Here is a 14,261-nt window from a genome sequence, read left to right as displayed (position 1 = left end):
GATGAATAAAGGTCACTTCAAACATTAATTCAGAGGACATTCATGGTTTTATCCTTGATGCACATAATTCTGCCTTTGTCATAGTCCAGCACTCTCAGAAGTGAGCCTCTTAGGATGTGTTCATTATGTACTTTGACTTAGGTTGTTGGGGCAGAATGTTGTTCCGGGGACACATTTCTCTGAGTCAACAAAATTAATTTTTCTCTGCCTTTCATCCTTCTGAGGTTGTTTTCTCTTTTTCTATAGTGAATGAGGCTGCCTACTTCTGGAAATTCTAGTACCTCAGCTGGCATCTATTCTCTACTGTTACATTCTTCTAATGTCTGATACAGAGGCTGAGGACTGACGAGACAGTCCGACATTTGAGGGTCTAAAAGGTTTTTTCCAACCTACAAATCCTCTTGCAAATTAAACTTATGCAAATGCTTACAATCCGCAGGTTGGTTGCAAAACTGAGTTGTCAGACACTACCAGCCACATTGTCGAATCTCTCACCGCTCCCCAGCGAGAAACTGGGACCCCAAAACCCACCGGGCACGTCTCCTTTCGTTCGCGGCTCTTGCACGGGGAGAACGCATCCCTGGGATGGGGCACCAGCGGCGGGAAGGCCGGGGTTGCGGGGCACGCCGCGCTCCGCCGGACACCCGCGGGAAGGCGAAGGGTGCGGAGCGGCCTCCCGCCCTCCTTGCGCCGCAACCACTCCCCGTAAAGAAAGTCACCAGGGGGTGGGGAAATGGTAACAGCTCCAGGAAGCCGCCGGCGGCACCGAGAGACACCGAGGGAAGGCAGCCCGCGGGGTGGCAGCTGCCAGCCCGCACCCGCCGCCATGAGCTCCCCGCAGCGGCCGCCGCTCGCTCACGTCTTCAAGGGGACCTTCGTGCACTCCAGCGCCTCCGCCCCCATGGAGATCCTGCGCGGACACCTTCTGGGGGTGGACGATAACGGGACAGTGAGTGGGGGGCTCGGGCGGGGCGTGGCGGGCGCCGGCGCGGCGCGGTGCGGGCGGCGGGAGATGCCCGGAGTGACCCTTGCGGCCCCGAGTCCGGGTGGCCAGAGGCAGGGCCGGCTCCGCCGCTCTCTGGAGGGAAAGCGGAGCATTTTCGCGCTCCTGTCTGTCGGGGCAGGCGCCGCGGAGAAGGAATTTCGCCCTTGCGGGAGCTGGAGTTAACCGGGATGGAGCGTCCCTTCGGCACGAGCCTGCAGCTGGCATAAATCTGCTTTTGGGCTGTGCCGGGTGTTCCCGGAACAGCAGCGTTCCTAGACCTGGCTTTCTTTCAGATTCTCTGTTTTCTTTCAGTTTCACAAGCTGGATTTTGATTCTCAGGATGTCTAAACAGTGATGGTGAAATTAGGTGTCTACCCACTGCACAGCCATCTAAACGAGGCTTTTTTTGTCTTCTTGTCACAAAAATCCTCCCCATGGCGCATACCCATAAAGAGTTAGAAAGATCATTATGTGGGGCATTTCAGTAGTATGAACCAAGCTTAAAACAAGCATTGCACTTGCTGATAATGTAGGAGAGAGTCTGGCAGGGAGGCAGTGTCATTTCCTTAGCCCTTATCACACTTGAAAATCAGTTTCATAGTGCAGGTTGTGCAAGTAAACTGGTGATTTCTTGTAAACTCAATAACATATGGTCACCCTATATTAAATCTAAAAAAGTAGCTTTCTTTCTTGTGGCTAAATAACAGGCTTCAGTGTGTCAGGCTTCAGTGACATTTGAAATATGTGCAAAACACAGTTTGAGCACTAACAGTGCATTTTCTCTATTCACATTTGACCATGAGGGCCTGTTTCAAGACAGCCCTTTTGTAGCTGTTGAGGAGTCTGGTGCAAGGTGTCTAGAACTCTGTGAGGAACTGTATTTTGACGAACAGGAGGGGAGTAAAAACTTGCATAGTTATGTATTGGCTGGTCTTAAACAATAGATCTAAATGAAAAAGGTTTGGCTGGTGTAACTCGGGTGCACAAGGCAGAAATCTATACTCTATTGCACTCTCTTTAATGTCAGTTCTGGAAAAGTGTCTCTACACAGCATCCATATGAAATCAAGATTTTTTAGTGATTTTCTTGAAAAAGAGGTATCTTAGTAAGCAACACCTAGGGATCTATGCTCTCAGTTACTCTCTCCTTTTCCTAGGGAACAAGGATTAATAGTATACTATTTTTCTTGCATAAATTGGCAGAATTTGTTTTTAAATCAATTGCAACACTATCTTCCTAAAACAAAATTCCCACCAGAATACAGTGACAAGCACTTTTATTTTATTCTCTTTTTATTACAAATTCTTGACATTTTAATATATGCTCTCTTTTCTCTCTATTACTCATAATGTAGCCTCATGCAGAACAACCACTGGAATCACAGAAGAGGTGGCTTTTCAAGAAAGACATAGTGGTTATAAAATTACTTTCCTTTATTTTTCAAATTTGCACCAAAACTGCTTCTGTTTTCCTCCCAAATATGTAGATTTAACTAAACAGGTGTCCTTCTTTTGCCTCATGTTGCTGACTCCACCATGGAAAAATTTTGCATGGTCTCTGACGCTGTGTGTCAGAGCTTGTATGAACAACTGGGTTCTGTTTTACAGTGAGTCCCTGCATTTTACATCCAAGGGATATAAAATGTCATCTCTCTGCTTTGCCCAAGATGAAAACAAAGTTTTATGAAGAAAAACATTGCTTTTGGATATAAAACCTGAATTTATCATCAAGTTAGCAAAGTAAGGACCATGTTTAACTGAGTGGTTTGCAGAGCAGTGTAGTGTCTTCCTTGAGGAATGGCAAAGAGAAAGACCAGTATTCCTCAGGGTAAACAAAACAGACATAGGTGCAAAATATTAATTGTTATTGAAATGTTGGTGTGATTGTCCTAGGTGAGTAGAATATTAAGTAAATAGAAAAAAATATTAAGCTAAAAGCCCTTGTGGAAGTCATGAAAAGAACAAGAGTTGTGGAATAAGGATTTTGAGCATCAGGTTTGATTTAAGCCAGTTGTGACAGCAAGTGGACATGTGTCAGCTGTACAAGGAGGAAGGTGCCATCTATCTGGAGTTCATTGCTCCCCTTTTTCAGCAGGTGGGCAGTTCCTTTAGCCGCTGGGTGTTGCAAATGTTCTTGTCTCTCATTTAGCCTCGCGTTCCAGTTTTGGGAACTAGGCAAACAACAGGCATCATTTAACTGCGGGAACAGGGAGGGAGGAGAGCATGTGGGAGGGGAAAGGAATAGTCCCCTTCTCATGTTCCCCTCTGAATGTCATAGCCAGGCACTGTTGGATCCAAGCAAACCATGTTCCTTCAGCCAGTATAATTACCTTTCCATTTTCTTGTTAGTAAAATATTTGCTCTGTGGTGCTTGAAGGCACTCAGGATTTGCTACATCAGGGTTGATGCGTGGTTTAGTTGACCAGCTATGCTTTAATGTAAGAGCTTTGGCCATCACTTGGTATACAAAAGGCCTGAGTTAGTCACAAGTGTTGGGAGAACTTTACCCCTGATCTTTGGATTCTTTAGCCCCATTACGTGAGTAACACGTGAGAACTTACAGAAGTGTTTGGACAATGGGGTTAGCAGCCACTAATTTTGTGTTTTGTGATACACCTTTCCCAGAGTGCCAGTTATTCTCCTTGGCTTCCTTCTTTAAAGCTGAAGTTCTTAGTCTTGTGCACTTCTCTTGACTCTGTAGTGACTCTGGTGTAGAATTTCTTCTTGCTTCTACAGTGTTGAGGTGCAGAACTAATTAAAAGAACTGTGCATCCAGTTGGTTACCTTGAATGCACAAGCAAATACTAGAGCAAATATCCAGGCACAGGATCTCAAAGAGTTTAAAGCATTCAGCATTAGAAATGGATCCTAAAGCAATGGGGAACAACTCTTGGCTGACAAAGGAATTCCATTGGGAAGTTTGTTTGAAAAAAGTATAGATGTCTTGTTGATTTACCCATAGTCTAATTCAACCATAATAAACCAGGTGTCAGGTTTAGAATTGATTTAATGTATCCAGCTTCCTTGAAACAGATTTTCTTCATTTTTCCATGATTTACGTATTTTATTTTTCTGCACCCTAAGAGTACATTACAGCCACTGCTTTTCCATGGCAACGCCTGTTTTCAGAATTTGTCATCTGGTGTTTCATGTTTTTCTCTCTCTCTTTTTTTCCCTCCCTCTTCACCCTTCTCCCCACCAGAAGCTCTTACATTGCTCGTTTCTCTGCATCCATTTTGACTTCAATATCTGAATGACATTTTCTTTATTGCACATCAGATATTTCTGGTCTGTATTCCAAACCTTCTGCAGTTAAATTAAGTTGGATGTATTCCTCTTTGCATGGAGGACAATACTGCTTCTTGTTAACTATTAATGGAACACTACAAACTTACAATTTTTGCTAGTGTGGTATTTATTTATATGGCGTTATTTTAATATTTTTTTTCTGACTGAAAAGGTAAAACATCTGCTCTTTAAACAATATAAATCATGCCATCCATGACTAATTTAAAAGACAAGACAGCCAATAACTTGTTGTGTACATTTTAGGAGTGTTTACAGTTTAGCAGCTTGGCTTATTTTTGCCTATGGAAAAAACAGAAAATAGTGTATTTCTATGCAAAAGAAGCATACAGATAAAGAATGGCCTGCAAATAAGTGGGAACAATGCTTTTTTCAGTCCTCTTGCTCTTCCTCCTAAGTTTCTTCCTATTGCCATTTTACAAGTACTAAGTTTTGCCTTCTTCAATGTAGTTTTGTTTTTCTTTTTAACTGTTGCCCTAGAAGCTGCTGTCATGAGGGTGATACAGGCCCTCAGTGTGGATATCATCCCAGGAGGAGAAGGATACTGATAACAGGAAGAGTATTCCCTTGAGCTTAAGGGAATGAGCTCTTATAACCAAAGGATTAGCAGACTGTGTATTGGTTTCTGGCAGATGCTGTGGTTAGGGGCAGGAATTTCTGTAAGTTCAGATAGGCAGTCTTTGGCCAGGGGAGACTTCCAAGTCCTCTAAATTGTCAAGTATTGAGGATACTTGGATCCCGTATGGAGCCTGTAGTGGGCATTACAGTTCCTAGGCTCCACAGTCTCTGTTTCCTGAGGAGCTGTCATGCCTATTAGTGATAGACCAGAGAATCAAAGTGTTGAGAATTCAGCACCTAAGAGTCATCTCATAGATTAAAATACCACAGAAGTTAAAAATAAATTGGAAATGTGTTAAAATTCTGACTAGGCAACAGCAACTCATCATCAGTAGAGTATATGTTCTCTAGGAGTCAAATGGGGTTGAGTTTGGCTCAGATCAACAGATTGTAGGGTTTTTTTTTAAAATAAACAAAGAACTCAGCATCCTTTTAGCCCATTCTGTAAAATGAAAATATTATCCACATTTCCCCCTTCAATTTATTTTCTCATCGTAGGCACTGAAAAAATTAAAAAATACCAACACAAGCAGAAAATTAGAAAATACTTAGCTTGATGTCTGTCAGTCATAGGCACAGCAGGTAATTTGAGCCCGCTGGTTGTGAGTACTGTACCTGCATTCCTGTAAGACTGTTGTACAACTCTTCACAAGTGGCCATAGCATGATATTACCTTGTGGGACACTCAGGTCTGTGCTGTTCTGCCTGTGTATTACCTGAGAAGAAATTAATTGTTTTATTACAAGTTACAAGGTGGATGCAGTTATTCACTGGATTATGAGAAGGTATTTCAAAATCATGCTTGATAGTCAGAAAGAACATGTGTCTCAATGCAAACCTAACACCTCTGTAGTAAGTGTGTAAAATTGGTTTTAAGATATAACTTGTTTTGCCTTCGCATAAAGCTGATGTGGGATGCACATTTAAGGTACTTAACTATGTTTTCTTTTTTTTTTAGATTGTGTTTGTGGAACAAGCTGATCAGCTAGAGCAACTGGCTAAGACGTGGGGGTTCAAAACATCTGACATAAGACAACTGAGTAAACAGTATGTGTTTTGTTAAGATTAGCTACAGGAAATGCAGTTTGTTCTTTGAGTGAGGTAAAGCGAGTCTTTGGAATACCTTTTGACAGCGACAACATTAAACCCGTATGTTGCCCATACATTTAATGGCCAAAATTCCAATTTAGTGCACTAAGAGCTTTTTACCCAAAGGTGCCTGGATGCAACTCGGAGGATGGACAGTCCGTATTCTTTTAGCATTCCTTGGTTTGGGATTGCAGACATGGCTGAATTGTGCTGGCTGATGTATGCTGCACAGAACAAAATGCCATATTTAATTTTCAAGCATAATCTCTTCCATGCTCACAGAAGTGAGTGCCATTCTATCTTGAGCTTACATTTTATATCCATTTTGTTTAGCAGTGGGCTGTGCCTAACATGAAAGTCTAGATGTAGTAAATGTAGGTAACTCTGACACTGCAGACATGAAACTCATTTGCTTGGACTTTGACACATTGCATAATAAAAATTAATACAAGATGAAGATTTAAACCCTTTAAATGCAGAGCTTTTGATTTCTCACTATACTGCAGCTGGAGCATTTATTTTTTCTTCATCCAGTGAAATCCTCCAACTTTTATGGTGAAGTGAAAAAGCTTTGGACTGTGTGAAAAGTTTTGGATTATGCTTTGCATGTAGTAGCGCTGTAAATGAGTTGTGGCTTATAATTGAGAGCTACAACTACCCTCTAGTAATCAAATGTTGAAAAACTTCTATGCTTTGCTGAAAGGCTAATCATTCAGTATATATGAATAATCAGATTTTTTCTTCAATTGAAATAGCCTGAGTAAAATGGAAGGTGCTGAGAATGTGAATCAGATTGAGGAAGACTTTTCAGCATTTTTGCCTGTAAGAAAACTGAAAAAAAGAGGAGCTAAAAAGAGAAAAAATTCAGTTCATTCATAGTCAGGGAGAAGGAAAGAGGAGTGAGAGAAATGTTATGCAGTAAGGAGTTTCAGCACAAAACAAAATAGCCATAGCAACTTCCTAGTAATGTTGATATATTAATTCCTCTTATTGCATGAACATTGCATGACAACATATAGTTTTACAGTTACATTGTAAATTGTCTTTCCCGTCAAGATATTGAGCAGTGCTTTTTTAACCAGTGTCTGTGTCTGCATTTTTAGACAGAGTGTCTGCTCTTCCATTAAGCCTTGAAATTCATTGACTTTATATATCTCTATAGGCATATAAATAACATAGAAAGAAAACTGGCATATAGAAAGTCACATTTTGTAAATTTAATGGTCGGGAAGCTAGAGGCATTCCATATATATTCAAACTGGGAAACAAGACTGTGTACAAATCTCTTTTTCAGGTGGATTCTATAGTAGAGTAATTTTAGTTATTGTGAGTTCAGTTCCCCTTTGTTTGTTGGCATTTAGGGTGGGTCAATATTAGAGACCATTAGATTAATCATGCTCTTAAGCTGTTTTTCTCACAGTTAGTATTTTGCTGTGGAAATGATATTACTCAACTGCTTCATACCAAAATATGGGTATGGGTAGAGGTACAGCAGGAGTTAATAGGCTGATGCTGGAAGAGACAGATTAATCTGTACTTGCCACTTATTCTGGTGAATTTTAATCAAGTATATTGTTTAAAACAAAGCTAACTACTATGGAGAATTTTGAGGCATTTTGTATTATTACAATTTTATTTTCTTTCCTTAGTGAATTCTTCATGCCAGGATTGGTTGATACACATATTCATGCTCCTCAGTATTCATTTACTGGTACAAGAGTAGACCTGCCTCTTTTGCAGTGGTTGACTGCATACACATTCCCAACAGAAGCCAAATACCAGGACAGTGGTTTTGCAGAAGAAGTGTACACCAGAGTTGTTGTAAGTCCTGCAAATGATGTTTACCTACTTGATGACATTCATTTTTGTGTAATATTGGCATGTTCTCAGAAGGTCAGCAGAAAGAGTAGAGAATGTTTTACTGTCATGGAAACCAGATAAAGCCAAGATAGCCACTGTTCCAATTGCTAGTCAAGACTGTCTGTTCCTAGTTACAGTCTTGTTCTCATGTTGCTGGCAGTAGAGTTCATTTAATCACAAGGTTAAAAATGAACTGTTTATCACTTTTTCTGAATATAATGACAATTACTAATCTACAAAACTAACCTGCGCTCAGAATTTGTACAGCCAGCAGGTGTAGACCACCTCAATGTAGCAATAACCAAGCATAGTAAAAAAAAATAAAATCAGGGGATGTTTCATTTCTTGCACAAACATCCTCTGTTATGACATCTGCAAAAACCACATGAAAGAGAAGATACTTCTGATAGATGACAAATCTGGGGTGTTCTGGAGGAGTAAAGGAAGACATTGCTGCTGCAGAGGTCTTTATAGTGAGAATGTCTTTCACTGCAGGGGCTTTAGAAGGAGTCTCTCCATGGTACTGTGGGCCAAACAAAGACTGTGTTGGAGCTAGACTGGTTCTGAGTGTCATAAAGTTTTTAAGATCCACTGAATGAACAACAGGCACCTAGGTCATATTGCAGAGTAATAGTTCTGGTCTGTAACTGAAATTTATCCTCTAATATGTGGACTGAAATATCTTCAACAGATAAAATTGTTTGGCCAGCATAACTTGTCTATTACCCTGGCAGCATCTGTTGTCGATATAATAACATAACAAATCTGAAATAAATAGTTATGCAGTTCCCTGCCACACAAATTTTAAAAGAAATTACTTTCTGCCATCTGCCATGATAAAAGCATGCAGGAGTAGCCTGGTCATAAGCTCCAGTGACAAGCACACATGCCTTCAAGTGCTTAAAACGTAGAGGTGACCTCACCTTTGAGCTGTGTGCCCAACACACTGTTGCAGTGCAGGCTGAGTGACCCCAGCACATCTAGAGAGCTCACCCTGCAAGGTGTGTCACAGTATAATCTGCAAAAGAGCTGCCAGAGAGAGGTGGAAGTTAGGCTCTCCCCATGTGAATCAAATAGAACAGGGTCAGGAAAATGTCTTCACCCGCAGAAGATACAGAATACCAGTCACTCTGCAGTGTTTGATGGGGCCAATTATAACCTTCATCTGTTAGAAACAGAGCTAAACTTTCAAGGAGCAGATTTTTTTTCATAAGTATCATTGTGCTTATGAAGTTGTAATGAAAAAGCAGTGGATTTTTTCAAATCAAAGTTCTGTTTCCAACAAACACCTTCTATACTCAGCAAAAGAAACAATTTAGGTGAAATTTTCCTGCTTTTAGCCGGAACCTTCTCTTTGTGTTGATGATTTGGAAACAGAATGTCTTTAGATTTACTTTAACAATGCTGTTAGAATATCAGAAGTAGAGAATTCTGAATTTTAAAAGCTAGAAAAGACAAAGGCAACTTGTCTTAGTAATGGCATTACTATTTTGAGATTTTTTTTGGAACTTCTAAAGATTCTCATTTGAGTGTTGTAAGGAATAGACAGAGCTTGGCTTCATGTTTGTCAAATAATTAACTCTAGACTTCCTCCAAACATTGTGTGGGACATCCCACTTTTATCTCATTAAAAAAAAAATTAAGAAAATTCTCAAATTACTTGGCAGCCAGAACCCAAAATATAGTTTAGGCCTGTATGTTGGATAAGTGGTCAACATAGTTTACATCACTCCCAAGGACAAGAGAAGCTACAAATTTCATCATGAATTAATGTAACTAAAATACCTGGTAATTTACTAATATGTTCCCCAAAAGTAATATGGAGATTTCCTTTCAAATGGTATATTAGATAAATAATTAGCTCATAGTCTGAGTGGTTTTGCTCAGTTTGCTTTTACAGTTAAGTTTGATACTTGGTATTTGGGGACAACAAAGATTTTTGATACATGAAAACCTGACTTGTTTTTCCAGCTAGATCGGGTTGCTAAAAGAAAACCACCATGTTCCCCAAAATCTTTGCTTTGCTAACACTAGTAAACAGTGCTTCACCATGAAAATTGGAGACCCTTTCATAACTAGGAAACGGCAAAAAGTACTAGTTGTTTGTACTTCTAAATATAAGTTGGAGTATTTCCTGTTTGGGGAAAGGAATAGAGACTGGTTTCTATGGGTTTAGCCACTGAAAAAATTTGTGAGGAGTTTTTTGTATTTATTAACCCTCAGACTTAAAAAAAGCTTTATGAAATTAAAAATCTATATTTTTACCTTCCCACTTCACTGCAAAATTTCACAATAACTAAATGTTCTTGCAGTTTGAAATGAGACTTCCTGTTCTGAATTTTGACAGCTTTACTGGTTTTTTTCTCAGACAGTTGAAACTGATTTCTTTTTTTAGAGACGAACTCTAAAGAATGGCACGACTACAGCTTGCTACTTTGCAACAATTCACACAGACAGTTCCCTTCTTCTTGCTGAAATTATAGGTAAGTCTAACAGTGAGTTTTGAAGGATTGTGTGGATTGTATTAGTTGAAGGAAACAATGTTTAGGAGTTTAGATTAGCTAGGGATCTGTCTCCTAATTAGTTTTTTATTCATTGAACCTGTCACACTTCATCCCCAAACCCCACCTGTTACCCATTTTCACTTAAACACCTCTATCCTATGATTGTTATTCCTTCTCATTCCCAAATCAGCTGCTGGCTGAGCTTGAATTAGGTCTGTTGGACTTGTTCTTCAGCTGCAGCTCTCTGCTTTTTCTAACCTTTTGTTATTTGAGGTTTTAAAGAACTGAATGTCAGGAGGCCCAGTCAGTGCATTAATTTCCTGATACACTGAGGTCTCAATCAATATCAAAAATCTTCACACACCCTCTGAAATCAGAGAAGTGGAAGCTGCATCAGAATTTTATTCTTCCCTTCTGTTCATAGTTGCAAATGCTTGCTGTTTGAAAATGTTGTTGTTCTTGCAGGATTTCTCAAGGCTCAGACAGCTCAAAAGGCAGAGAAATTTAATAAGAATTTAAAATTTCATCAAAAATTAGCTATTCTGATTTATTAGGAAAATTTTAAAGCCATTACATTAAACAACTTAAATAGTAAATGTGGACAAAGAGATCTGATTTTAAAACACATTTGACAGCCTAGAATTGGATATTATATATGTGTTTTACACAAGTTCTGATTTATTCATCTAGCATGGGTAAATCTCAAGAAAGAGTCTAGAATAGATCTGGAAATTTCTCCCTCTAACTGCATGTGGGAGGTCTGTTAGCAATCTTTGCCTGGTAGTAAAAAGAGAGATGGTTTGCTAAGATCTTTATGCCTTCTCTCATCTTCAGGTAGTCTTCTACTAACAGCTACTGTACTTTGATGCTTGTGTTTCTCATCCTTTGTGTCATAGCTGTCTTCGTAGACTACCATTAAGAATTCTGGTTGTGGTTCAATTATAGTAATCTAGTTATTATTTATAAAGTTGAGTATTAATGTGGAAGACAGCTCCTATTTGATGTTGTTTGTTTCCTTATTTTGTCTTTTCTTTTTATCCTTAAAAGTCACATGAATGATCCTAACTTGAGACAAGACAGGAGCATAAATTCTGGTCATCCTAAATGGAAGTGGGTGGGGTGGACTTTGTTTATTTCCCTACAAGCTTTGGTAATGGTTTCTGAAAACCAGTGATTCTGAGATTTATATTCTGATGCATCTCAACAGATAAATTTGGTCAACGAGCATTGGTTGGAAAAGTCTGCATGGATGTGAATGACAGTGTTCCAGAATACAAAGAGATTACTGCTGACTCTATCCAAGAGACAGAAAGGTAAAATGATAAAATTTGTGGCATAACCTTTTAAAATAAGATTTTTCATACATCTGAGAAGTGAATGTGAATCTGTCCAAGAGCTACAGGTGTGAAATTATTAGCATCAGGGTTTTTCTTCCAATAGTACTGTCCCCTACTGTCCTGGCAATAACCCTGCACTTCCCAAGTAGCATCTCTTTGGCTTTTCTAAAGAGAGGGAGAAACTACATATCTAGGGTTTGAGAGGATATGTCTGTTTTCTACTGCCTCTTTTCCCTTCTACAGCTGTGTATGTCAGGTCATGGGACCTGACATACAGTGGTGAGGTGGCAGCCAGTTCCTTCATCCCTGTTAACTTCTAAGCTATTTCCTTCCACCATTTAGGTTAAGGCTTTATTCAAGTTGTAGAACTCAGCTTTCATGTACCCCATTTTAAACATCTCTTCTCCATCACAGCACCAGTCAAACTACTCCAACATGCAGCTGAGAGAACGAAGGAGAATCAAATGAAGGCAACGTTTGTAGCGGAGCAGAGCCAAGACTGAATTATAGGAGTTTACTATCATGTTTCTCATGTCTTTCACACGCATGCTCAGAAAACAGTTAAGAACACATACAGCTCTTCTCATGGGACTATCTATTTACTTATATAAAAGTGTCAGATGTCATGCTGAAAGAGAAAACCCCTAAGAGTAATATAAATATATTTATATTTATATAAATATATATTTATATGCGGTTGCTCTCTTGTTTTTATAAATCATGCTAAAGGCGTGATATCAAAAGTTAGAAATGGTCATGTATTTCTAATAGTGTTTATATTTAAAGAAATTTTCAAAACATGCAGTCTTAGTTACCTTCACTCTTCTAACATTTGTTTCCCTCTATGTAAATCCCCAGCTTCCATAATACAGTGCAAGTCCTGCCAAATAGGTCTGAAAGAAGCAGAACTTCTTTAAAATAAGTTTCAAAAGCTTCAGAAGGATTTAAAGAGCTTTCTTTTAAATGTCTATCTTGTGCCTCCAACTTATTCCCTTTTGATTGTGTAATAAGAAACATTTCTCAACTTTGGGTGACAGGTTGCCACAAGTACTCCATAGCTGTGTAGGGAATAGGGCTGTGTGCTTCTTGTCATGGATCTGGAGTACTTATCCGAATCACAGCAGTTCAATTGCAGAAGAATGAAAGAGCTGTTTCATTAAGAGAGCAACATGTTAGTTGGGTTTTTGTTGCTTGTTTTTTTAAGAATCTAAGAAATGTTATCTGTCACACTGTCAGATAATGGACTACACTCATTTCAGTTACTTAGAGTTAACATTCAGAAATATTTATATTGTGTGCATGGAAATAAGATACAATTCCAACTACTTCATATATTAAATTTAAATTAATCAAGAATTTGAACCTATCATTCTTTGTCAAAGAGGATTTAATAAAAAGTTAGGGAATGGAACTCTAGATTAGATATGCTACTATTAGTTATAGTCAGCTGCAAAGATGAGAACCTATGTTGAAGTCTGTTCTGCTACAGAAGACAGTGATTTGAAGCTGAGCTTCTTTCCTTATGGAGAAGTACATAACCCAACAAATTACAGTCTATATTTGCAAAACATATTTAATCATATTTCATCAGTTTTGAAACAGCTCACACTGTTCAAGGAATGTGAGAAAGAATAAAAACAGTCACATTGAAATTTTGACTTGTCAACTGGGCGTTAGATTTCTGTTGAAGCTTCTGCTCAAGTGCGTATTTTATTGATCAAGTTCTGATCATAAAGCTTCTGATCAAGTGTGATCAGGTTAATTGTTAAGAGGAGAAACAGGCAGGTGATAGCTAATTTGCTTGGCATTTTAGCTCTCAAGTTAGACGGGGTGGGCTCAAACTCCTTTGGTCATTGCAAAAGTCAAACTCAGGTTTCTCATTTCCATCTGGTGATCTAGTGCAGGGTTCATTTTCTTTTTCCTCCGGACACATTTGAAAAACTTGATACAACATGTGTTGTGATTAAAATTACACAATTTTCGTACTACAAATTGTGACATAAAAATTCACAGAGATCCTGTCCAGAAAGCATCTCAAACTGTCTTTCACATGTCATTTACATACACTGAACAAATGGGCTTTCGAAGATTTTCCTGCTTCCAAAGTAGGAGGAAGTTTAGTAGGAGGAAGTTTAATTATCATCTGCATTATCTGTAGTGACTGCTTGGGGTTTTTTGTAGAGGTCTGAGGTAGCATTTTAGTTAACAGAGTAAGTAAATCTTTATTTTCTGGAAGGTAGATAGTCTATACACTAACACTAATATAAGCATTTCCAAAAATCAGGGGTTCTTTAAGTGAACAAGGACATATGAATCTACTGTAGATATACAATTTTGCTGCATCTTTTAAAATTTGGATTTGAAAAGGTTTAAACACTGCAATTTGAATTCACGGGCAAACAAATTTAAGTTTGGTATGTTTTTTCTTTCTTCAGTATTGCAGGTCTAGGTTATAATTATGTTTTCAATTAATTTAATGTAGGATGTGTTTGGTTTTCAGAGAGAGATCGGAATAATTGCTGCTTGTCTAATGCTGAGTATTGCTATGAAACAATAGTCATCA

The 14,261-nt window shown here is 38.8% G+C and overlaps 1 protein-coding gene across 1 annotated transcript in view; it reads left to right on the top strand.

Moving 5' to 3' along the window:
- The first annotated feature begins 630 nt into the window (after nucleotides 1–630).
- Nucleotides 631–14,261, top strand: part of GDA (guanine deaminase) — a 29,648-nt gene continuing 16,017 nt past the window's right edge. Inside the window, exons 1-5 of the mRNA XM_039719042.1 lie at nucleotides 631–949; nucleotides 5,867–5,955; nucleotides 7,647–7,818; nucleotides 10,253–10,340; nucleotides 11,569–11,674. Of these exons, the coding sequence (XP_039574976.1) occupies nucleotides 734–949; nucleotides 5,867–5,955; nucleotides 7,647–7,818; nucleotides 10,253–10,340; nucleotides 11,569–11,674 (671 nt within the window). The 5' untranslated portion in view covers nucleotides 631–733. The remainder of the gene's footprint in view (nucleotides 950–5,866; nucleotides 5,956–7,646; nucleotides 7,819–10,252; nucleotides 10,341–11,568; nucleotides 11,675–14,261) is intronic.

The sequence above is a fragment of the Passer montanus genome, unplaced genomic scaffold (assembly GCF_014805655.1).
Source record: "Passer montanus isolate IOZ18808 unplaced genomic scaffold, ASM1480565v1 scaffold105, whole genome shotgun sequence".
In the NCBI taxonomy this organism is placed as follows: domain Eukaryota; kingdom Metazoa; phylum Chordata; class Aves; order Passeriformes; family Passeridae; genus Passer; species Passer montanus.
Note: the sequence above shows the minus strand (reverse complement) of the source record. Positions and strands in the feature narration are given on the sequence as shown.